Below are 20627 nucleotides of genomic sequence, written 5' to 3' on the forward strand. Positions count from 1 at the left end.
TCCAAGCTAGGATCGAGAACCGCTGGCACACGTTACGCTGGCCTAATGACGTGCCTCGATTTCTACAGTCCGCTGGACTGCCACATGTCCACATCCCGAACTGGATTCTTGAATTCCCACCTGCTCGCCCCACCGGACCCTACCCGGCGGCAGAGAACCTCACAGGGGGACACGCTGCACCCCCCCCCGCAACGTCGTGGCGGCCCTGACGGCCCGGAAGAATGAAGCACTAACGCTTTCTTGCTGATCCCCTGCCCTGCGGACCACGGACCAATTCTTAAAACATTCTCCCACTCAACAGGAGAGGACATTTGTTTGCTGCTGGCCTTTGGCGACTCCACATCGTGTCACAAGGGGGGATTTGACCCACAGGCCTAGATCACCGGTGAACGGGCCGAAGCCGAGAACATCACCTAGCAACACGGGTCTTGGGGACTCACAGAGGGTGGGATGCTGCTAGATTGGCAGGCCGTACGCAGCGAGCCGCATTGCTTCGGCCAATATGGGGTGGGGGACTGGGCCATGCATTCCGGGACTTCGTATGCATGAACCTGTATCTGCGACCTGTAAGTTAAACGCCCTTATGGGTGATGGTTCCTGCTCCTTGTAACAGTCGTTTTTTTCTCTTTATTATATTCACATTTGCATTTCTATGTTCCTCGTTCTTCACTTTGCTGGTTTGGTTACCGCGAACTTCCCAATTGGTAGCGGACAGCCGTGTAACCTACTGCGCCTCCTACAGTGCCCTCGCTGCCCTTAGACCATCGCCCCCCCCTTTTTTTGGGAACAAGCCACGAGGGTACTGTATGATGCTTTTTAAACTGCCTCACATGTTGCCGACGTGGTACGGGGGACCTAACTACCGCCATATACCTCCCTCTGGGGTGGGCGAAGTTAGTATTTGTTTAGCACATATCCTACAACTTGGGGCCCTCGCCACGTGGTGCCATGAGCCAGATCCGAGCAGTTGCTTTTTCCCCCTTCCGCACGCTACAACGCCATTATATATTTCGTTCCCAGTTACTTACTATGGCCACTGTGATGGCCTCTATGATTTTACCTCGACTCATCTCACCCCCGTTGTAGATAGTAATGCCGCTGGGGGAGGGACACCCCACTGCTTTCATGGCGCCCCGTGCTGCCCCTTAAGCCTAGAACAAGCCGTTATATTTGCCCAGGGTGTGTGTTATAATTTCGCATCATGTACCAGGTTTTTTCACTTACACGTCCCCGGGGCACGGACCTAGCCATAAAAATATCCCCTTAGTGCAGGTAGTACAGTTTATGTTGAATGCATTACGCAGACCTATCCGCATTCTACGTGGTGTCCACAAGGGTAGAACTGAGACTCGTGAGGGCCTGGGTTACCCAGGGCAATGTAGTGGTTTATATGGCTCACATGTTAACGTTCTCTGAAAGGCTTATGGTATACATATATGTTTTATGCTACAAATGCGGTGAAACTGTGACTTGACGTGTTACACATAATTTGGTATATCCTGTTTATGATCTCATCGAGTAGCTATCGACACCCCAGGTGCCCATACCTAGCTGAGGTGATGTTACTCGTGTAAGAGGCAATTCCCATGTTTCCGGCACTTCCTAAACACATGTTAAACTCTTTGTGTGGTCCGCATGGAGCGGTTTAGGCCGTGTCCACAGGTGCAGTACATGAGGTAATGTGATTACTAAACTAGCCCCTAGATACCTCTAGCACTTCTGTGAACGTAACTTAAAACACCAATGGCAGTTTGCAGTCTCGCTTCGGTCTTAGATTGTTATGTTACTGCGATGCTACAACGCTCACCCAGGTAGTAACTATGCCCCCAGCGTTGCCCCGGATACCTCCCCTGGGTTAAGCTTTGATCTCTGTCGTATTATGTAATGTAACTGTTTGCTGTTTTAATTGCTTTTTTGGTGTACGCTGTATTTCTCCGCCCTAGGGAAGTTGACGGCCACACTCCCCCCCCCTCCCCCCCTCCAAGTCCCACGAACTGCGCCATAGTTGTGCCCCCTTCAGCCGGCGACCCCTCCTGGGCCGCTCTCCACGGCATCTCAAGACCCGTCCCCTCCCCCCCCCCCCCCCGACTTGTGAAATCCCTGACACCTAAACACGGACAGCGGGTTGGGTGCCGAGGGAAGCGGACGCTGACCACCCACACTTTAACGCGACAGTCTCCGTGTGCGGACTTCTTCGCACCTCACGCAACTGACCTCCCTGTACATAGGACCGGGGTTCGGTGAGACCCTTTAGTTCTCTTTGTCTCCTGAACACCACCTACCGGTCTAGGTTCATTAGTTGCCTTTACCTCCCTTGCCTCTTTGATCCTACCCTTCCCGCCCCCCACCTATGGATCCCCCTCCCACCAGGGTTCTCCCCACGGGGGTACGGACGGGATTTAAACCAGACTTGCTCACGTTTTGGTCCAACAACACCGGGGGCCTCAACCAACCGGAGAAGCGCTCCCACCTGCTACGCCGTCTTTGGGCGGAGAGGGTGTCCGTGGCTTTCCTGCAGGAGACGCATTTTAGGGGTCCTGATGCGCCCAAACTCGAAAATAACCGCTATAATCTGGCTTACTATGCCAACCACCAGTCGTCTAAGAGAGCAGGTGTAGCGATACTCTTTGCGAATTCTGTACCTTTTAGCCATACGGAAACTCTCCCTGACCCCGAGGGCCGCTTCCTCTTCGTTAAGGGGACCATTGCTGACCACAAATACACGTTTGCCTGCATATACTGCCCCAACCGCGGACAACACACTTTCCTCTCCCGCACCCTGACCAAACTTGGTAAATTCAGAGAAGGCCTTTTGTTGGTTGCGGGCGATCTAAATATGCCCCTTGACCCGCTCCGAGACACGTCTCGCGGGACCAGCACAATCCCCCCCCACTGCCTTAGAACCGCTGCTAGAGCGCTGAACGGCTTAGGCCTCGTGGACTGCTGGAGGACCGCACACCCCGATGAACGCGACTATACCCACTTCTCCCATGTCCACCGCCACTACAGTCGTATCGACTACATATTCATGCCTCAGGAATTCCTCTCACTACTCCACGATGCCCATATCGGGCTCACGACCCACTCTGACCATGCACCGGTTAAGATACGTACAAGCTCACCCCTCCACAAACCTAGGGACAGACAATGGAAACTCAATGTATCCCTGCTGACCGACGTAGCCGTCCGTGCATCTACACTCCAAACACTCTCACAGTACTTTGACACGAACGAGGGACCCGACACCCCCCCCCCCTGACGGTCTGGGAGGCACATAAATGTGTTATACGGGGCCATTACATCGCCCTCTGTACGCAGCGCAAAAAAGACAGACGCAGACAACTCACAGACCTCACGACTAAAGTGTCAACCCTAGAAGCCATACATAAACAAACGTTAGACGACGACGACTACCTACGACTGACCGCTGCACGGAGAGAGCTTAGAGATCACCTTTCCCAGGGACTTTTACACACTATTACGAAATCCGCCAGGTATTTCTACGAACATTCCAATAAAAGCGGTAGGCTTCTGGCAAAGATGCTTCAGGCAAAAAGGAGGACACAACACATTCACAAAATAAACACGACCGACATAGCACGAGACGACCGGACGGGATACTTGACGCCTTTCAGGCATACTACAGAGACCTGTACAATCGATCGCAAACCACACCAGGGACAGACACCCAGACACACCAGAAGAGGGTCGCGGACTACCTCACCAAACACATCTCCAAGACACTCACCCAAGATCAATCAGATGACCTAGAGCAACCCATAACACTTGAGGAACTCAACGGCACACTAAAACTCATGAAACCGCATAGGGCCCCCGGCCCTGACGGGTTACCGATTGCGTACCTCCGCACGTTCAGCGACACCCTCCTGCCCAAACTTTTGTTGGGGCTGAATTCGATCCGGGAGGGTGGGCAATTCCCCACTGACACCTTAGCTGCCACTATCACGATAATCCCCAAAGAAGGGAAGGATCCGACTAACTGCTCGAGCTACCGCCCAATATCGTTGTTAAATTCAGACCTAAAACTTTTTGCCAAGACCCTAGCTCGACGGATCTCCCCACTCCTCCCGGATCTGGTCCACCCGGACCAGGTCGGGTTTATCGCAGGGAGAGAGGCCAGGGACGACACGATACGAGCGCTCAATATAATTCATTCGGTTACATCTGAGCGGCGCGAGGCTGTCCTACTTTCGACGGACGCCGAAAAGGCGTTCGATCGGGTAGACTGGACATACCTCGCGTCCACTCTCCGCCACTTTAGATTTGGCCCCCAAATATGCACCTGGGTGTCGGCATTGTACACGACACCGACAGCGCGGATCCGAGTCAATGGGACCCTTTCACAACCATTCCCCATCAGTAACGGCACTCGCCAGGGATGCCCCCTGTCCCCCCTCCTGTTTGCCCTCTCTCTAGAACCATTTCTGGAGGTGGTCAGACGGGATGGGGGCATTACAGGGGTGACGATGGGAGCCGAGGAACACAAACTGGCCGCCTACGCAGATGATATGCTGTTTTTTATAGAACAGCCTCTAATCTCCATTCCTAACCTCCTTCAAGCGTTCCGTGAGTACCGTCAAGTCTCCAATCTAAAACTCAACCTCGATAAATCTGAAGCCATGTCGCTGCTGAGTGACGCCGGCTTCGCTGACCGCCTGCAAAGTCTGTTCTCCTTTTCCTGGCAACCCACCAAACTAAAATACCTAGGCACCTGGCTACCACGCGATCTGACACAATTGTACACAGCTAACTTTCCGCCCCTCCTAACGACCATTCAAAAGGATCTCCTCCGCTGGTCTCCACAATATCTCACCTGGTTTGGCCGCATTCAGGCACTTAAAATGAAGGTCCTCCCTAGACTGTTGTACCTCTTTGCGGCTCTACCTGTCGCGATACCCCAAGCGTTTTTACGCACCCTTACGAGGGAAATACGCAACTTTATCTGGAATCGCTCCGCATCCCGCATCCGTAGATCCACTTTAGAACGGCCAAAATCGGCGGGGGGAGCCGGGCTGCCCTCTATGCAGCAATACTATCGCGCCACACACCTTCAACGGGTAGTGGACTGGCATGCGCGCCCTGGGGCCAAAAGATGGGTACCCATGGAGGTGCAGCAGGCCGGGGGGACGATCCCGGCCAGGCTATGGCTTGGATCCCTCACGTTCGCGGAACTCCGGACCCACAACCCACTCATCGATGCTACCCTTAGGGTATGGTGCACACTGCGTTACGCACACCGACTCACCACATCTCCGAACCCACTTACTCCTCTAGCATACAACCCAAATCTAGCAGGGGGTCTTCCCCCCTCGGCATTCCGAAATTTCACACAGACGGACTGGATCTACCTTCGTCAATGGACAGGAGACAGAGCCCTTAAACCACTGACTGACGTAGTGACGGCACAGAGACCAACCACCCTGGACAGGTTCCGTTATCACCAGGTGAAGACCTACTACATGAGCCTCCAAGGTATAGACCACTTACACAGACCACTGACAGACTTCGAGCGCCTATGTACCGACAGGAAACACCTAGACCATGCCGTATCATATCTTTACACTATGCTACAAGCCCTGGGCAATGAAAGCCCACTAGGATTTACGGATAAATGGGAAAGGGAGACAGGGATGCACCTGACGGCCCAGGAGTGGGACAAAATCTTCCTCTTAACCCACAAGTGCTCCATTAGCTCTAAGTACCAAGAAATGAGCTATAAACTGCTCACTCAATGGTACAGAACTCCTGACATGCTTAAACGTATGTATGGCACTTCCTCTGGCGAATGCTGGAGATGTGGCTCTGCCCCGGGCACCAACCTTCACATATGGTGGATCTGTCCCCGCATTGTCCCATTCTGGCAGTTGATACACACTAAGATCACCGAAATTGTAGACCCGGACCTCCCACTGCAACCGCTACCAATGCTTCTGCACCACACAGCCATGTCGGTCCAAAGGTATAAGAAGACGCTCACGATACACCTGCTCTCTGCCGCAAAAAGTCTCATCCCTCTGCTCTGGAAAAGCCAGGCAGTGCCCACATATAGACAATGGGTGGATAAGGTAGAGGAAATTCATAACATGGAAATGTTGACCGCTTCCCTGCAGGAACGCTCGGACAAATGTGCTCTCCTGTGGTTTCCATGGACGTCCTACATTGCCCGTGGACAGGCCTGACCGGCCTACTCTGCCTCCGACAATCCATAGGCGACTAAACTTACAGTTCTGTTCCGCGCCCCCTGGGGATAACCCTGGTCTCAGCCTTTCCCCTTCTCTCCTCCTTCCCTCCTGTTCCCCCCTCCCCTGTGCCCGACCCAGGACACGGTCTTCAGTGACTAGAGCCCTGCCCTCACTACGAGTCAGGTACTCTCCTAGGTAAGGTGACCTCCACCTGCCGACCCAGACATGGGTACACACTCCTCTGCTACCCCGGACCGGCCTGCTCTATGTGTCAATTGCCCTCTCCATGGCCCCGCTCCCCGGCGGGACTCCGCCCTTGCAGAAAAGGTGCGGGCAGGCTAGATGTCAATCGTACAGGTATTACAGAAATTGCCTTTGACTTGAGGTTGCCAATCACACTGTTCATCAATGTACTGTATTCTGTAAAGTGTATCTTGCTCCCCCACCCCCCCACCCCCCCACCCTTTTTTCTTTTTTCTGTCTCCCTCCCTATTTTGAAAACTATTATAAATAAAGAATGTCTAAAAAAAAAAAAAAAAAAAAAAAAAAATTACCGGTGGCTATTTTTTCCCCCCCTTGGTATAGAATACAATCTAGTATAGAGAATGCATATCGCGTCTTGCTATACACCGTATACTGTATAATTTTAAGTTAGCTGTTAAGTGGTTTAACAAGGATGTAGCTTGAACTGATCTGTTTAAGCTGATGATTGAAAGGTCTTGTTTGCATATTTGGCTTTATGTCCTAGGTAAACAAGGGAGTGGAAAGTGGCTCAGCTTAAACTTATTACACTATGTCAATGAGAATACACATTGCTCTTTTCCTGCTGTGGACTTTAGTTTCATAGCTGTTTTACGGAAGCACGTGTAGATCATAGTCTGTGCATGTCAAATATCCCTTTTTTGTTTTTCAAATTAGGCTTGTGGGAAGTTTATAGCCGTTATTTACATGTGTGCATGTATGTTTTGTTTGTTTTTTTTTTGTTTTGTTTTTTTATGTATGTGTATGTATATTTTCATAATTGTAATTTTTTTTTTCTTATAACTTTCTGGTTAAATAATTGTAAATGTTTAAAGGTATAGTATGCTGCTTAAAATAAAACTTACATTAAAAAAGTTTAATAGTGGTGTTATACAAGTTACATGTGCTCGATCTTCTTTTTTTTTTTTTTTTTTTTTTATTTGTGAACAAGCAAGGCACAATTAAATGTGTATTGTATTATTTTTCCAGTTTTTTTTGTGTGATCAATGCAGATATTAAAAACACACTGTAATCTGCCAAATGTAAGTGGGGTGGTTGGTATCTTTGCTGATATCCCTTGATTTACATTGGCAGCCAAGTGGATCTATAACAAAGTTGCAGGCATGCACATTCTGCTTGATGCGTGCATGCTGAATATGTTTCCAGTAGGGACTGTACACATCCTATGAGTTAATCTATATAACATACTGCAGGCTCAGGGGATGTGAACCTCAATAGAATTCCAAATACAGAGAGAGTCCACTCCAGGCACACACATTCCATCATATTGCAAACTTTTTATTGGAATAAGCACAGGACAACGATTTGGACAATATGGACGGCCTTTCTCAAGACTTGAGTAAGGCCATTCACATTGTTCGAAACGTTATGGTATTTTAATTCCAATAAAAAGTCTGCAGTATGGTGGAATCTGTGTGCCTGGACTTTTTGCATTTGCTGAAAATTAGAAGCGGCTAAAGTTATGGTCTGTCACCTTTAAAGTGTAATTTCCATGGCACAAGCAAGTTATGTTGCCAATCGACAAACCTAGAAGAGCTGGAGAACCCTCGAACAGTGGCTCTCCTATCCACTGTCTCATGGACATTCCCCTGGTAAATACAATTTGTGATTGCTGGGGAAATATAGAAAAGTGACTGACTGCAATCTGTTTTCACACCAATGTCCCAGCATGTTGACCTCACAGGAGGGTGGGTGGGTGAGGGGGGTTATTGCACTGCTTGGAGAAATGTCCCCAAGCAGAACCACATTACTGTTTTTAATTCGTTATACAGATTATGAATTTAAAAGTCAGATTCTCTGGTCGTAGACACTGTATGGCTACTATCATTTTGAGTAGTTCTACTCATCTGGTGTGATGAGCAGAACTGTGGATAAGGCTAGCTACTTATTTCTTATATGCACCGGACACGAGTCTGTAACATGCGCGGCAGTTGTCTGTGCTACTTCTGCAAATTTAAATTGAGCATATTTTTGCTTTATTTATTTTTACTTATTTTTTTGCAGGCTTCTTTTTAATGCACTTCATAAATAAAGCTGAAGTGCTATAGGGATCCAGAGTGCCCCTTTACAACTAGAAAGCTGGGGTCACAAGTCATGAAATCGCCTCAACTTAAAGAAACTCCAGTACTTCCCAAGCAGACTCCTGAGAATAGCCTCTATTGCCTTCGATCTAGAATTGTCTTAGGAGCTCAGTTTTATATACTTTCCAACATTTGAAATGGAAAAAGAGAGACACTTTAATATTAGGGGTGTGCGTGATGGTGTGGCCAAGGCCAGACTGTTCTTAGACATTTTAGGGGACATACGAATAACCAGAACAGTGTGTCTTATTTACACACACTGATTTCTAACCACATTTGTTGTTAAAGACGCATTACTGTGAGTATTTTTGCTCTGGATCTCTGTTACACACTCGGACACGAGTAATATGGAGCTCCTAGAAAAAATAATTATACATGGGTAAAGTAAGGCGATATGAGCCATTTAGCCCCAGACCTGAACTCTTCAAATTGAGTGCTGCATTTCATAGCTTCAGGTGATTTTGACACTAATATACTATTTCTTAATTTGTTCTTTTACAATGATATGGCTCTGCCTTGCAATCTTATTTTAAACATATGTGAGAGTATCACAACTACTTGCATCAAACTGACATTTTAGAAATATGATGATGCCTTTTGTTTTTGGGGTTATCTTATGGGCAGAACAAAAAAAACTTGCTGAGCATTTTAAATATCAAACTCCTGCTTGCCTAAGATAATATTTACTCTTCCTTGCCCTAAATATCACGTTTTGATATTTACACTTGACAGGAAATTAAATCTAACCTCACGTTCTTAACCTGCCTGGCGCTCTCAGTTTAATGTAAGATAAACAGTTCTTGCCACAATGAAAGCTTGTGATTTGCATTCTGTTTGCCCATTGATGCAGTCTGGAAACGTCTAAAATATGAAGAATGTCAATACTTGGCCACATTAGCAAATGTCATCGGTGTATCCCCTTTCCAGTCAAATATACTCAGATTTAACTGTTTAATATGATCTACTGTACATATATTGAATATCAGTCACTTGTGCTTCATTGTCTATTAATCTGGCTAGAGGTTACGGATTTATTTTGACAGACGAGTGCAAAGAACAGACCGTAAGCTGAATGTGACCTCAGAATGTTTGCAACAAGATTGATTGTGTTAAATGTGTGGATCAAATTGTGCATTTGCTGTTTGCCAGCACCTTAGCATCCTCATTACCTTGTAATGTCCAGACCATCCAATGCATAACTCGATAATATAGCTTCAGAGTTGCTGTGACATGTTGTATGGTGTTATAACACTGACCCCTGCCTCACTCACGTACATGCTCACTTATGCTGGGGCTGTGATGGAGATGAGTGCAGGCAGCGCTGACATCAGAATTAATGGGGCCCTTTACAAAACTGTTAGCCGTGGCCCCTCTAAAGTATGAGAGACAAACGCATGTATGCATGCATACTCATACACACAGATACATATTCACTGATGTACATTCCCACACTCACAGATGCGCACTTGCACATTCAGAAAAACACTGCCACATACATACATACATACATACACACACATACCGTACACACTGCTACACAAATACACAAAGTGTCACATAGCCACACACAGATATTTAATGGCACATATACACACACCACTGCTATACACATACACATGGCTGAAACAAACACAGATACTGACAAAAATATTATACCCAGCTGAGCTCTTTCTTTGCCAGCCACATTTTTGCCTCCAATTGTGCTGGAGGAGGGTGGCTTTCCTTGGAACCAGTAGGGCAGTGAGGCAGTGAGCTACTGTTTCATCAATATGTCAAAAAGGAAGCCGTGTGGGAGAGCAGTCCACCAACTGGACTGCTTAGTGCTCTGCCATGCCATGGTATGGTATGGTATGGTATGCACTGGGCCATGCAGAGAGTGCTTCTAAAGTGCTTTCTGTGAGGTCCTATTGCCCGCTGCATGCAATGATGTGCTCACGCAGTGGACAGTTCCCTGGTGTCACCAGATGCAGGACACCAGTAAACTAAATCAGGACAGCGGTACAGGACCCTGAAATTAGGACTGTCCCATCGAAAGCGGGATTTTAATATGTTGCAGTTCTGAGTTTAGTGATTAAAACCCTTTCTGTACTTTTGGTCGTGGGATCTCTTGAAACAAGTCAGAAATGTTAAAGAAACTTTAATATAAACCAGCAGTTGTGACATACCCTTAGGATAACAGTGTGAGTACTGTCTTGATTCATTCGAGATAAATGGACTTTGTGTTCATGTATCACACCACTAGTTTTTACTATCACTGATTACAATTCATTCTGTCTCATTTTTTTTGTTTTTTTCTGTAGGAACCGGTTCTAGATGATAAATATGCAGACGGAGATGCTGATTCAGCATGTGATGCAGATGTTCCTGATGTCCCCGATGTTCCACTCTCATCTGACACCACTCCAAAGGTTCTCACAAAGGCTTTATCTGGATTGTCCTCCAGGTATCTCCTATCGATTTTTGCTTTTCAGCAAAAGGCTTGCAGAAGTCTCTGCTTGTGCTGTGTCAGCAATGTAATGATTTGGAATCCAGTTACAGCTCGTATAATCCCAGTCCTTCGACCATGACTTTATTCTATGGAAGCTATAGTTATTTTGATTCTTCTTTCACTAAAAGCTACATATAAAAATATAATGGAAAATACACTGTGAAGTGGGTATTGTGGGAAATAATATAATTCTGGAAGGGGTTCTGGAAGCATCATAACTTATGACATGCTGGGAGAGGAACTAGAGAGAGAATTGTACTGTCTCATCAGTTCCTCTCCCAGCAGATCTGTTTTGGAAGAGGGAAAACCATAATGGCAGCAGCTGCCAATAGCATCTACTCCCCTGGAAGATGGCTACAGCTGCCCATTTATGCTCCTGCTAATGCTTCCTTATTAGCCCGAGTGGCACAGAGGGGATGGGATGCTGGAGACTCTCCATTCATATTAAAATACATTTAGCATCTCACCTCAGTCTTACTGACAGCAGGTGCCAGTGCTGGTATGTCAGGTGATCGAAAGACCTAAGGCAAAATGATTACATGGAGTGAGTGACTGTGTGACTTGGCAGGTCTGTGCTTGTTTAAAAGGCATGTATTTATTTTTGCTGCATTCTGCATCTTCACTTTGCTTCCTCTTTGCTCTTCCAACGCCTCTTCCTTCTTGTTGGTTATTTTATGTGTGTACAGCACTTTTTTGGTTCCATATCCTAACATTCAGTGTCCAATAAAATACACATACGTCATCAGGAAGCACAATAAAGGAGTTGTGAGTGTTGTATTTCTTAAATAGAAAACAAAAATATTAACCACAGGTTTCAAAAATCCCTTCTGTGGGCAGAACTAATGACTCCTACTAAAATGCCTCTCCCTTCTACACTCTTACCCAAGAAATGCTGGGTTAAACATGCCCAACCGTTCAGACTAGACAAACTGGAATAACAGGCTCAGCATTGGCCATGGCACTTGTTGGTAAGGATAGAGCGAAAGGATGATTTAATATGTCTTTTTAACTTATGGATTTGTTACTTTTGCAAATTTTTACATATTTATTATCTATACAACACAAAAAAACAACAACAACGTTTGAATTTCAGCCTCAAGTGTACACTGGAAGCTAAATCTAGATGGTTAAGATAGAAAGGCTAAAGTTATATGGTCCCTTTTATCTCCCAAAATCATGTAAGTCCAATAAAAAATTTTTATTACAAGATAATTTCATCTGTTATTTTACATTTGGTCTAATATGTCTGCAATCTCTACTCTTTTACCAAGGAATGAAACTTAAATGAGACGTATTTAACTAAATCTGTATTTCATGTTAAAAACATAAACTTACAGAACCACATTAAGCTGCAAAGCAGAAGAAAATGTCACAAGGTGGAACCTGGCAGATGACCATGTCCGCAACACATGCTAAGGCCATCAGAGATGTCACTATGAGTTTCCCTGGGGGGGACTGACTGACTGTTAAATATTGCAAATAGCTTAATTCTTTGGTAGGAAAGATTAAAATAGAGATGGAACGAAAGATTTATAAAATCACTTTTATGGAACGGTAATCTGTTTGTTTTATTTTATCGCTTGGATATATGAATCCAATCAAGGTATCCGTTACTCCCAGAGCGCTTAGTTTCCTGCTGTTCTTCCCATGATGCCTCCGCTTCTATTAAGGAACTGGCCATAAGATGAGTGTCTTAATGCATTAATATACATCTGGGTGTACTTGATTGGTGCTTAAAGAGACTGTCCCTGCAGTCTGCCAATTGTTAACATAACCGTTTCTGAGAAGGGGCAAGGTTTATATTTGTCCATAAGGCCACTTATAGATCTTTCATTCAGACAGCCAATAGAGGCCCTTCCTGGTACAGTCTTGCAAACTTTGCAGCACTGACATTTAGCATCTCCAAGCTTTGCATTAAGACTGCGAACGCTTGCCATCAGGGCCGGCGCGTCCATAAGGTGGCACAGGCGGCTGCCTTAGGGCGCACCGGCTCCGGGGGCGCAAGATTTCAGTGACCGGCAGGAGGGAAGCTCTCCCTCCTGCCGGCCACCATCTCCGCCCCCAGTGCGGCAGGGCTGCGATCAGGCGCTGCGAGGGAGCTCTAACCTCTCTGCTCTGCTCCCTCGCGCGCTGTCTAGTGATGCCGCGGGAGCCGGAATATGACGTCATATTCCGGCTCCCGCGGCATCAGCAGACAGCCCGCGAGGGAGCAGAGCAGAGAGGTTAGAGCTCCCTCGCAGCGCCTGATCGCAGCCCTGCCGCACGCCGCCCAGCAGCCCCACTGGACCCCAGGGAATGATCCACACCAGCTCTCCAGGTAGGGAGGCTGGGTGGATATGATTTATGTATTAAAATAATTTGTGAATGTATGTGATGTGTCTGTGTGTGTGTGAGTGTCTGTGTGTGAGTGTCTGAGTGTATGTGTTACTGTGAGTGACTGTGTGTGAGTGTATGTGTGTCTGTGAGTGTGTGCGTGAGTGTATGTGTGTCTGTGAGTGTGTGCGTGAGTGTATGTGTGTCTGTGAGTGTGTGCGTGAGTGTATGTGTGTCTGAGTGACTGTGAGTGTGTGCACGAGTGAGTGTATGTGTGTCTGTGAGTGTGTGCGTGAGTGAGTGTATGTGTCTGTGAGTGACTGTGAGTGTGTGCGTGAGTGAGTGTATGTGTGTCTGTGAGTGATTGTATGAGTGGTGTATGTGTGTGTCTGTCAGTGTGTGTTTGTGAGTGTCTGTCAAATCAGTGAGTGTATCTTTGTCATTGAGTCTGTGTGTGACTATCAGTGTGTCTGTCAATGAGTGTCAATCAGTGTGTGTGTGTCAGATCAGTGAGTCTCTGTGTTTGTCATTGAGTGTGTGTGACTGTCAGAAGAACACTAAGGGACAGGGAAGGGAGGGGACCAATAATGGACGGGGAGAGGGGCTGGTTAAGAGGCACATAGGTGAAGATGTTATTTTTGAATGGGGGGGGGGGCGGAAAAATACATCTTCGCCTATGTACCCAAAAATCCTTGCACCGGCCCTGCTTGCCATAAAGATGCATTGGACTGCAATGCTTGCCTCGCATAGTTACATAGGCTCAAAACAGACGTGTGCCCATCAAGTTCAGCCTTCCTTACATCTGTTTTTTGTTGTTGATCCAAAAAAAGGCAAAAAAAAAAACAGTTTGAAGCACTTCCAAGTTTGCAACAAACTAGGAAATAAATTCCATCTTGACCCCAGAATGGCAGTCAGATTTATCCTTGGATCAAGAAGCTATTACCCTACAGTTGAAAAATTACATCATTGAATATTATGGTTTTGCAAGTATGCATCTAGTTGCTATTTAAACATCTTTACAGACTCTGATAAAACCACTTCTTCAGGCAGAGAATTCCACATCCTTATTGTTCTTACAGTAAAAAAAACACCTTTCCTTTGCCTTAGTCTAAATATTCTTTCTTTCAGTCTAAATGCATGACCTTGTGTCCTATGTATAGTCCTGTTTGTGAACAGATTTCCACACAATGGCTTGTATTGGCCTTGGATATATTTGTATAATGTTATCATATCCCCTCTGAGGCAACATTTTTCTAAACTAAAGAGGTTTAAATTTAACCTTTCTTCATAGCTTAAATGTTCTATTCCTTTTATTAATTTTTTAGCCTGCCTCTGCACTTTTTCTAGTGAGATAATATCCTTCTTTTGAAACAGGTTCCCAAAATTGCACAGCATATTCAAGATGTGGTCTTACCATATTTATAAAGAGGCAAAAATTATATTCTTATCCTGAGAATAAATGCCCTTTTTCATGCATGACAATACCTTACTGGCTTTAGCCACTGCTGATTGACATTGCACATTGTTGCATAGTTTGTCTACAACAATTCCCAAGTCCTTCTCGTGTGTGGTTATCCCTAATTCGCTTCCATTAAGGGTATAAGTTGCTTGTGCATTTTTTAGGCCGAAGTGCATAACTTGGCATTTTTCAACATTAAATTTCATCTGCCATTTCAGTGGCCAGTCTAAATCCCTCTGCAGCAAAGTAATATATTGCTTAGTCATCTGTCTCGCTGTCATCTGCAAACACTGAAAAATGGCTTTCAATGCTTTTTTTTTTTTTTTTTTTACGATCATTTATAAACCTGGTAAATAGAAGGGGTCCCCAGAACAGAACCCTGAGGGACACCACTTACCACCTCTGTCCCGCTTGAAGATTTACCATTAATGACAACTCTCTTTGTACTCTATTTTTAAGCCAATATTCTACCCAAGATCAAGAATTTTCATCTAGACCGATTTCTTTGAGATGAAACACTAATCTATTGTGTGGAACTGTATCAAACACATTGGCAAAATCCAAATGGCATGCAGTCTAGTCCCCTGTGTTTCCATAATGAAAAGGGCTGGATTGGCCGAGAATAACAGTAATGATGATCTCAGGCAGGGGATGAATGGTGACAAAGTGAGACCGGGGCACCAGGGGCCTAAGTGTTGGTAAAATGTTTTTAATTTTACTTGTTAAGAGGCCCAACAATCTAAATATGTAGGAAATCACTTTAACATTATGAATACACTGCTGTTCCTTTAAAAGAACATAATACATCAATGGCTACATGCATAAACCTTTTCATGTTCACCAGATGCTTACATGGAGTGAGTGACTGTGTGACTTGGCAGGTCTGTGCTTTGGAGGATACAGACAAATGTTATTTTTCTTTTAGGCGTCTCTCTCCTTCGTAAAAGTGGGAGGTAACTGGGTATAGTGAAGATGCAATGGTTTGTTTCTGTTATTTTTCCCTGTCTGGCATCATGCCAAAATAAAGCGGATTTTTAAATCCTAATCCATCAAATGCATTCTTAGATGCTTCTTAGCAGTGTTTTGTTATCATGGCAGCTTCCATGAATAAATTCCTAATGGCAATGATGACTTATTACAGGGGTTGAAGAAGAAGGAAAAAATGCATGCAAGAAGCCATTATTTAGAAGGCTGTATTACCCTAAAGCTCAAATAAACTTTAAATGTTACCTAGTATGTCTTCTATTAGCTATGACCATTTATTTGTAACATGAAAACATATTTTGCAGATGGAAAAATTGGTGGATCCGGGGAATTTTCAGTTTATCAATGATATCATTATTCTTCCTGCTCATCTATATGGGTCCTGTTATGCTGATTATTCTGGTAAGTTTTTTTATTTTTATTTATATATATATATATATATATATATATATATATATATATATATATATATATATATATATATATATATATATATTATTATTATTATAATTTTATTTTTTTTAAACTATTGTCCATAATTTATTATCATTGTTTACCATACAATGTTAGTATTTGGTTTTAAGCAATTTGTCACCTGGAGACTTTTCATGAAGGAACACGCTAACATAAACAGAACACTCCAGACCCCTAAAGCACTTTTGCTTGCTAAAGTGTTTCATGTGTGTCCTATTTTTGTCGCTAAACTCAAGAGAAGGGCAATTGCTCAGATCATTTGCCTTGCAGAGACCTGTCTTTTGCTGCAATGGGTAGTCTGTGATCGAACAGCCACAGAAAGTCTGGACTTTTTACTCCTGCTGTTTATCAAACAGTCTGTCAGGCTGCTCCTTCTCTTCTGAGATCATCTTTATGGATGATCTCAGGCCCACTTAGTGCTTCTCCTAGAGATAATCGCTGCCCTGAGGCAGTAGGATGCTCCTCATTGAGAAGAACTGAAGCTATTACTTCTCAATTGGAAGTACTTAAAGTGATTGGCCTCAAAAGTTTTAACTCCTGTGAAACGAGTATGAACGCCGTTATACTGTGTATGAGAACATCTAGTGTCTTCAAATCCCCCATAGAAAAGCATTGATACAATTCCTATGGGGAAGGACTAATGCATGCATGACACTTGCCGTACATGCGTATTAGGTTCTCCCTCTGCGCTGACGTCGTAACTAGACAAGTATTGCTCTGTCTCCTGTACATGAGGCTCATTCAGCAATGCTGACTCCTGGGATCTACTCACAGGAGAACATATAAATGTTTCCTTAATTGGTGAATAACGTTTCAGTTTGCTGCAATGTGGAGTTTATTGAATAATCCTGATGTGAGGAGACTGTGGCTCAGTCATTGCAATTGGGCCAGCTTTGAGAACTGATGCGCGGGTTGATAACCTTATGATCTCCACTTCTGTGGACTGCAAATTACATGATTTTCATTAACTCGACAAGATGACAAATCACCAGTCATAGTTCACAGCCTTTGTGCAATACATGCTATGCAAGCAATGTTTAACCCTTGAGCTGCTGAGCCAGTGCTGAAGAGGTTTTACCATTTCTATAGTGTATTTGCCAAGGCATGGTTTTTCAGTGCTTTTTAATTTTTTCTCAGAGCTACCCACACTTGTTTTATAAAATATACATTCATATTCAATTTCACCAAATATGGAAAGCACTCCTGCGTCTTTGAACAGTAAATTATAACTTTTATTGCCAATGTATGAAGGCCCAGGAGTGCTTTCCATATTTGGTCATATTATGTTTAAAATCTGCTGAATTAAAGCACCAGGCATTGAGATTTGTTCGGTTCTTGTGTGCAATAATACATTATTATATTCCCAGCAGAATTTGTTCTATGAAAAATGTATTTTGTTTTCAGTTACCCATTACACAAAAAAATGGAAATGAAGAACATTATTGGTAAAGAAAATATTTACTGTTTTGTATTTTGTTTGTTCATCTTTCTAAAAGTTTAATATATATGATTATATAATTGTATTAGAGGCATCAGCTGATGAGCTAGCTTTGCACCACCAGGCTTGGGCGAGCCAAGCTCCAGTTCACGTCTCCAGCTCTCTGTCAGCTGTAGTGGAGGTGGGGAGTGGAGCCCAGCGAACCACAGGTAAGAAGTCAAACTGTTCTAAAACAATTTGGCTACTTACGGTGGTGGGCACTCTGGGCACCATAACAACAACATAACTCTGTAGTGGTTATAGTGTTTGGAGTGTTTCTCTAGTCTAGGATATAGTCAAGTGACCTTTTTCTGAGAAATATTGTGATTGTAAATATTAATGAAATAAGAATACCCAAAGATGAAATATATTGTTATAAGAAAATGGTTCAGTATATCCGAATAGCCAACACTAAATACCTGTAAAAAAGAAATAAAACTTACCATTTGATTTTAGAAAAAAAAAAGACATCAAATGGTAAGATTTATTTTTTTTACATGTATTTAGTTTTCTTGTTCCCCCTCACTATTTTTAGGGTGGGGGGGGGGGGGGGGGGGGGTAGCTAGGGGTTTATTCATTTTTCATTTTTTGGGGGGGAGGGGTTGACTAGGGGTTTGGGTCCCCAACTCACCTGGGGGGAAGGGGGCCATTTTTATTTAGGGCCCCCACCACCACTCAGGGGTTGAGGGGTGGACAATAGTTCCCCCCCCACCCGCCGCTCAGGGGTGAAGGCCGGGAGGGAGGACAATAGGTCCCCCCCCATTATTCTAATTTAGGGCTCCCACCCGCCGCTCAGGAAGTATCTGAATGTCCGAATTGCCCGAAATTTGTCTGAATTGATATTCGAAATGAAATGAATTGCACATGTCTAGCCAACACATGTTGAAATACAAATTTCAAACTCAGTGGTGTGTTGGTGTATGTATTCTGTGGAACTCTAGTACTCTGTTGCTCATTTCGAATGCATCACACATAATTGGAGGAAGACAATCCTATCTCATTCTCTTAAATCAAAACAAATGAAATTGCAATATATGAAAAAGGAAAAATATTTAAATTTATGTCTTAAAACATGGACAATTGTAGTCAAGGTGGCACATCTTGTAGACATGCACTGCTGCTCACTCTACCTACTGGTAAATCTTGTCCTTTTTAATATTTTGGCAATCTCCGCAAAATACTTCAAAATATAGAATTTATTCAAGAACATGAATGTAAGCTTTGCGTGACGGAAGAATGTTAGTGGGTTACTCCAACTAAAAACACGGTTTTAATTTGGATGGTATAACCCTTGCTTGCAAGTCCCCTTGCCCCCCACCCTCCCCCCAACACACTTTAAGATAGAAAACTTAACTGTGATCCTGTGCCAAGGGCAAGTACTCCCCGTAGCCTGATCATCTTTCTACAATGTCATTCCCCTTGCTGCATTGGGCGGACTTATGGTGGCACAGGAAGGGGGGAGGGGGGTCTGTGAATGTTTCTGCAGAGGTCGACTTGGACCTCTGGCAGCAAGGGTAATTATCTCTGTGTAATTTTTATTGAAATGTTGCATTGACTCTGAAGTGGTCATGCTACTTGAAGTAACCCAATTTTTTATAATTTTTACTTATTATATAGTGTTGTTAATTTCTCACATAATGCCTTCTTTCACAGAGTTGCAAAAAGTAAACATAATAATTCAATTATTTTATTAGGCATCTATAAAGGAGATTTATAATGGTAAGATTTTAAAATGCACATCATGGATTGACTGTTCGGACCGTTGTCCTGTTGAAAAGGAACACGGATAAAAATGTCTTTAATTTGGTTGATTTATTTAAATTGCTGTCTTAACCACCCTTTAAAGATTAACAAAGAGATCGTACATACTGCATAAGCAGGTGGCAAGAGACCGCAGTCAAAATTGCTCCTAAAAAAAAAAAAAAGCTTGTGGCTGGTGTCTTCAACTAGAACAAATCTGGGAATTTGTAACGAGCACATTTTGAAAGCATTTGGTGATCAAATCTAATAATCAGATGTTTCTGTGTCTTCTCATGCTAGGTGTCTGCCATTCAGGTGAAATGCTTCCATGAAATAATATCTATCGGGCACAAAGTCTATCGATCCTACGAGTTACCATGGTTTAGAACACTGTGTTGGTATGTCACATTCTAGTTTTTTTTTTATTTTTTGCTTTTATCATCTTATTTCTTTATAGAGAACCAATATATTGGATTTGAAGTAGGGATAAAGAGTGACTCCTGTTATCTCTGTTTATTTACATTTTTGAAAATAATTTAAAAATATATACCATGCAAGTCGATAGAAAGTAAAAAGTAATTCAGGACACCTGGACTCCACATAGACCATCCAGACAAGAAAATAATATATGCATAGTGGTTATGGTACTTGGAATTCCTCTAATAAACACTCACCTTTGATAAAATTAAAGGGACAATGTAGGCACTTTAATAACTCCTGTCTTACAACCCAAACCCTTTATTTCATTAGACTAGAAGGCTTTAGGCCACGACTCCAACCCCTTTGGGTATGAGAGCCAGGAATCTTGTTTCCTAGCTCACATACCGATGTCAATCGCACAGAATACAATGATTCTCTGAGGAATTGGCGCATTTCAACTCTGCAACTAATAACTTGCCCATCCCTCCTCCTCATTTGTCTGAGATCTTAACTAATTACCAATAAGTCACTCCTATAATTTGCAATATATGAAACAAACCTCACAATGATGAGAGATTGAGATGGTAGGGTGGGCAGACCACCTCAAGGTGGCAAGGAGAGGCAGGCCCGTCTGAAAAGGCCCTTGCCAGGCTGATGTGCAGCCACTCTGGTTGGCCTCAATCGGGAAATCCCATGTGCAGAGTGCCCTTGAAGCTGAGTATCTAAT

General features: G+C 44.0%; 1 protein-coding gene across 1 annotated transcript in view; it reads left to right on the forward strand.

The window, feature by feature from the left end:
• Positions 1-20627, forward strand: part of CDS1 (CDP-diacylglycerol synthase 1) — an 81814-nt gene that overhangs the window by 29410 nt on the left and 31777 nt on the right. Inside the window, exons 2-4 of the mRNA XM_063458755.1 lie at positions 10846-10988; positions 16095-16191; positions 19781-19878. Coding sequence (XP_063314825.1) covers positions 10846-10988; positions 16095-16191; positions 19781-19878 — 338 coding nt within the window. The remainder of the gene's footprint in view (positions 1-10845; positions 10989-16094; positions 16192-19780; positions 19879-20627) is intronic.

Source organism: Pelobates fuscus, chromosome 6 (assembly GCF_036172605.1).
Source record: "Pelobates fuscus isolate aPelFus1 chromosome 6, aPelFus1.pri, whole genome shotgun sequence".
Lineage (NCBI taxonomy): Eukaryota > Metazoa > Chordata > Amphibia > Anura > Pelobatidae > Pelobates > Pelobates fuscus.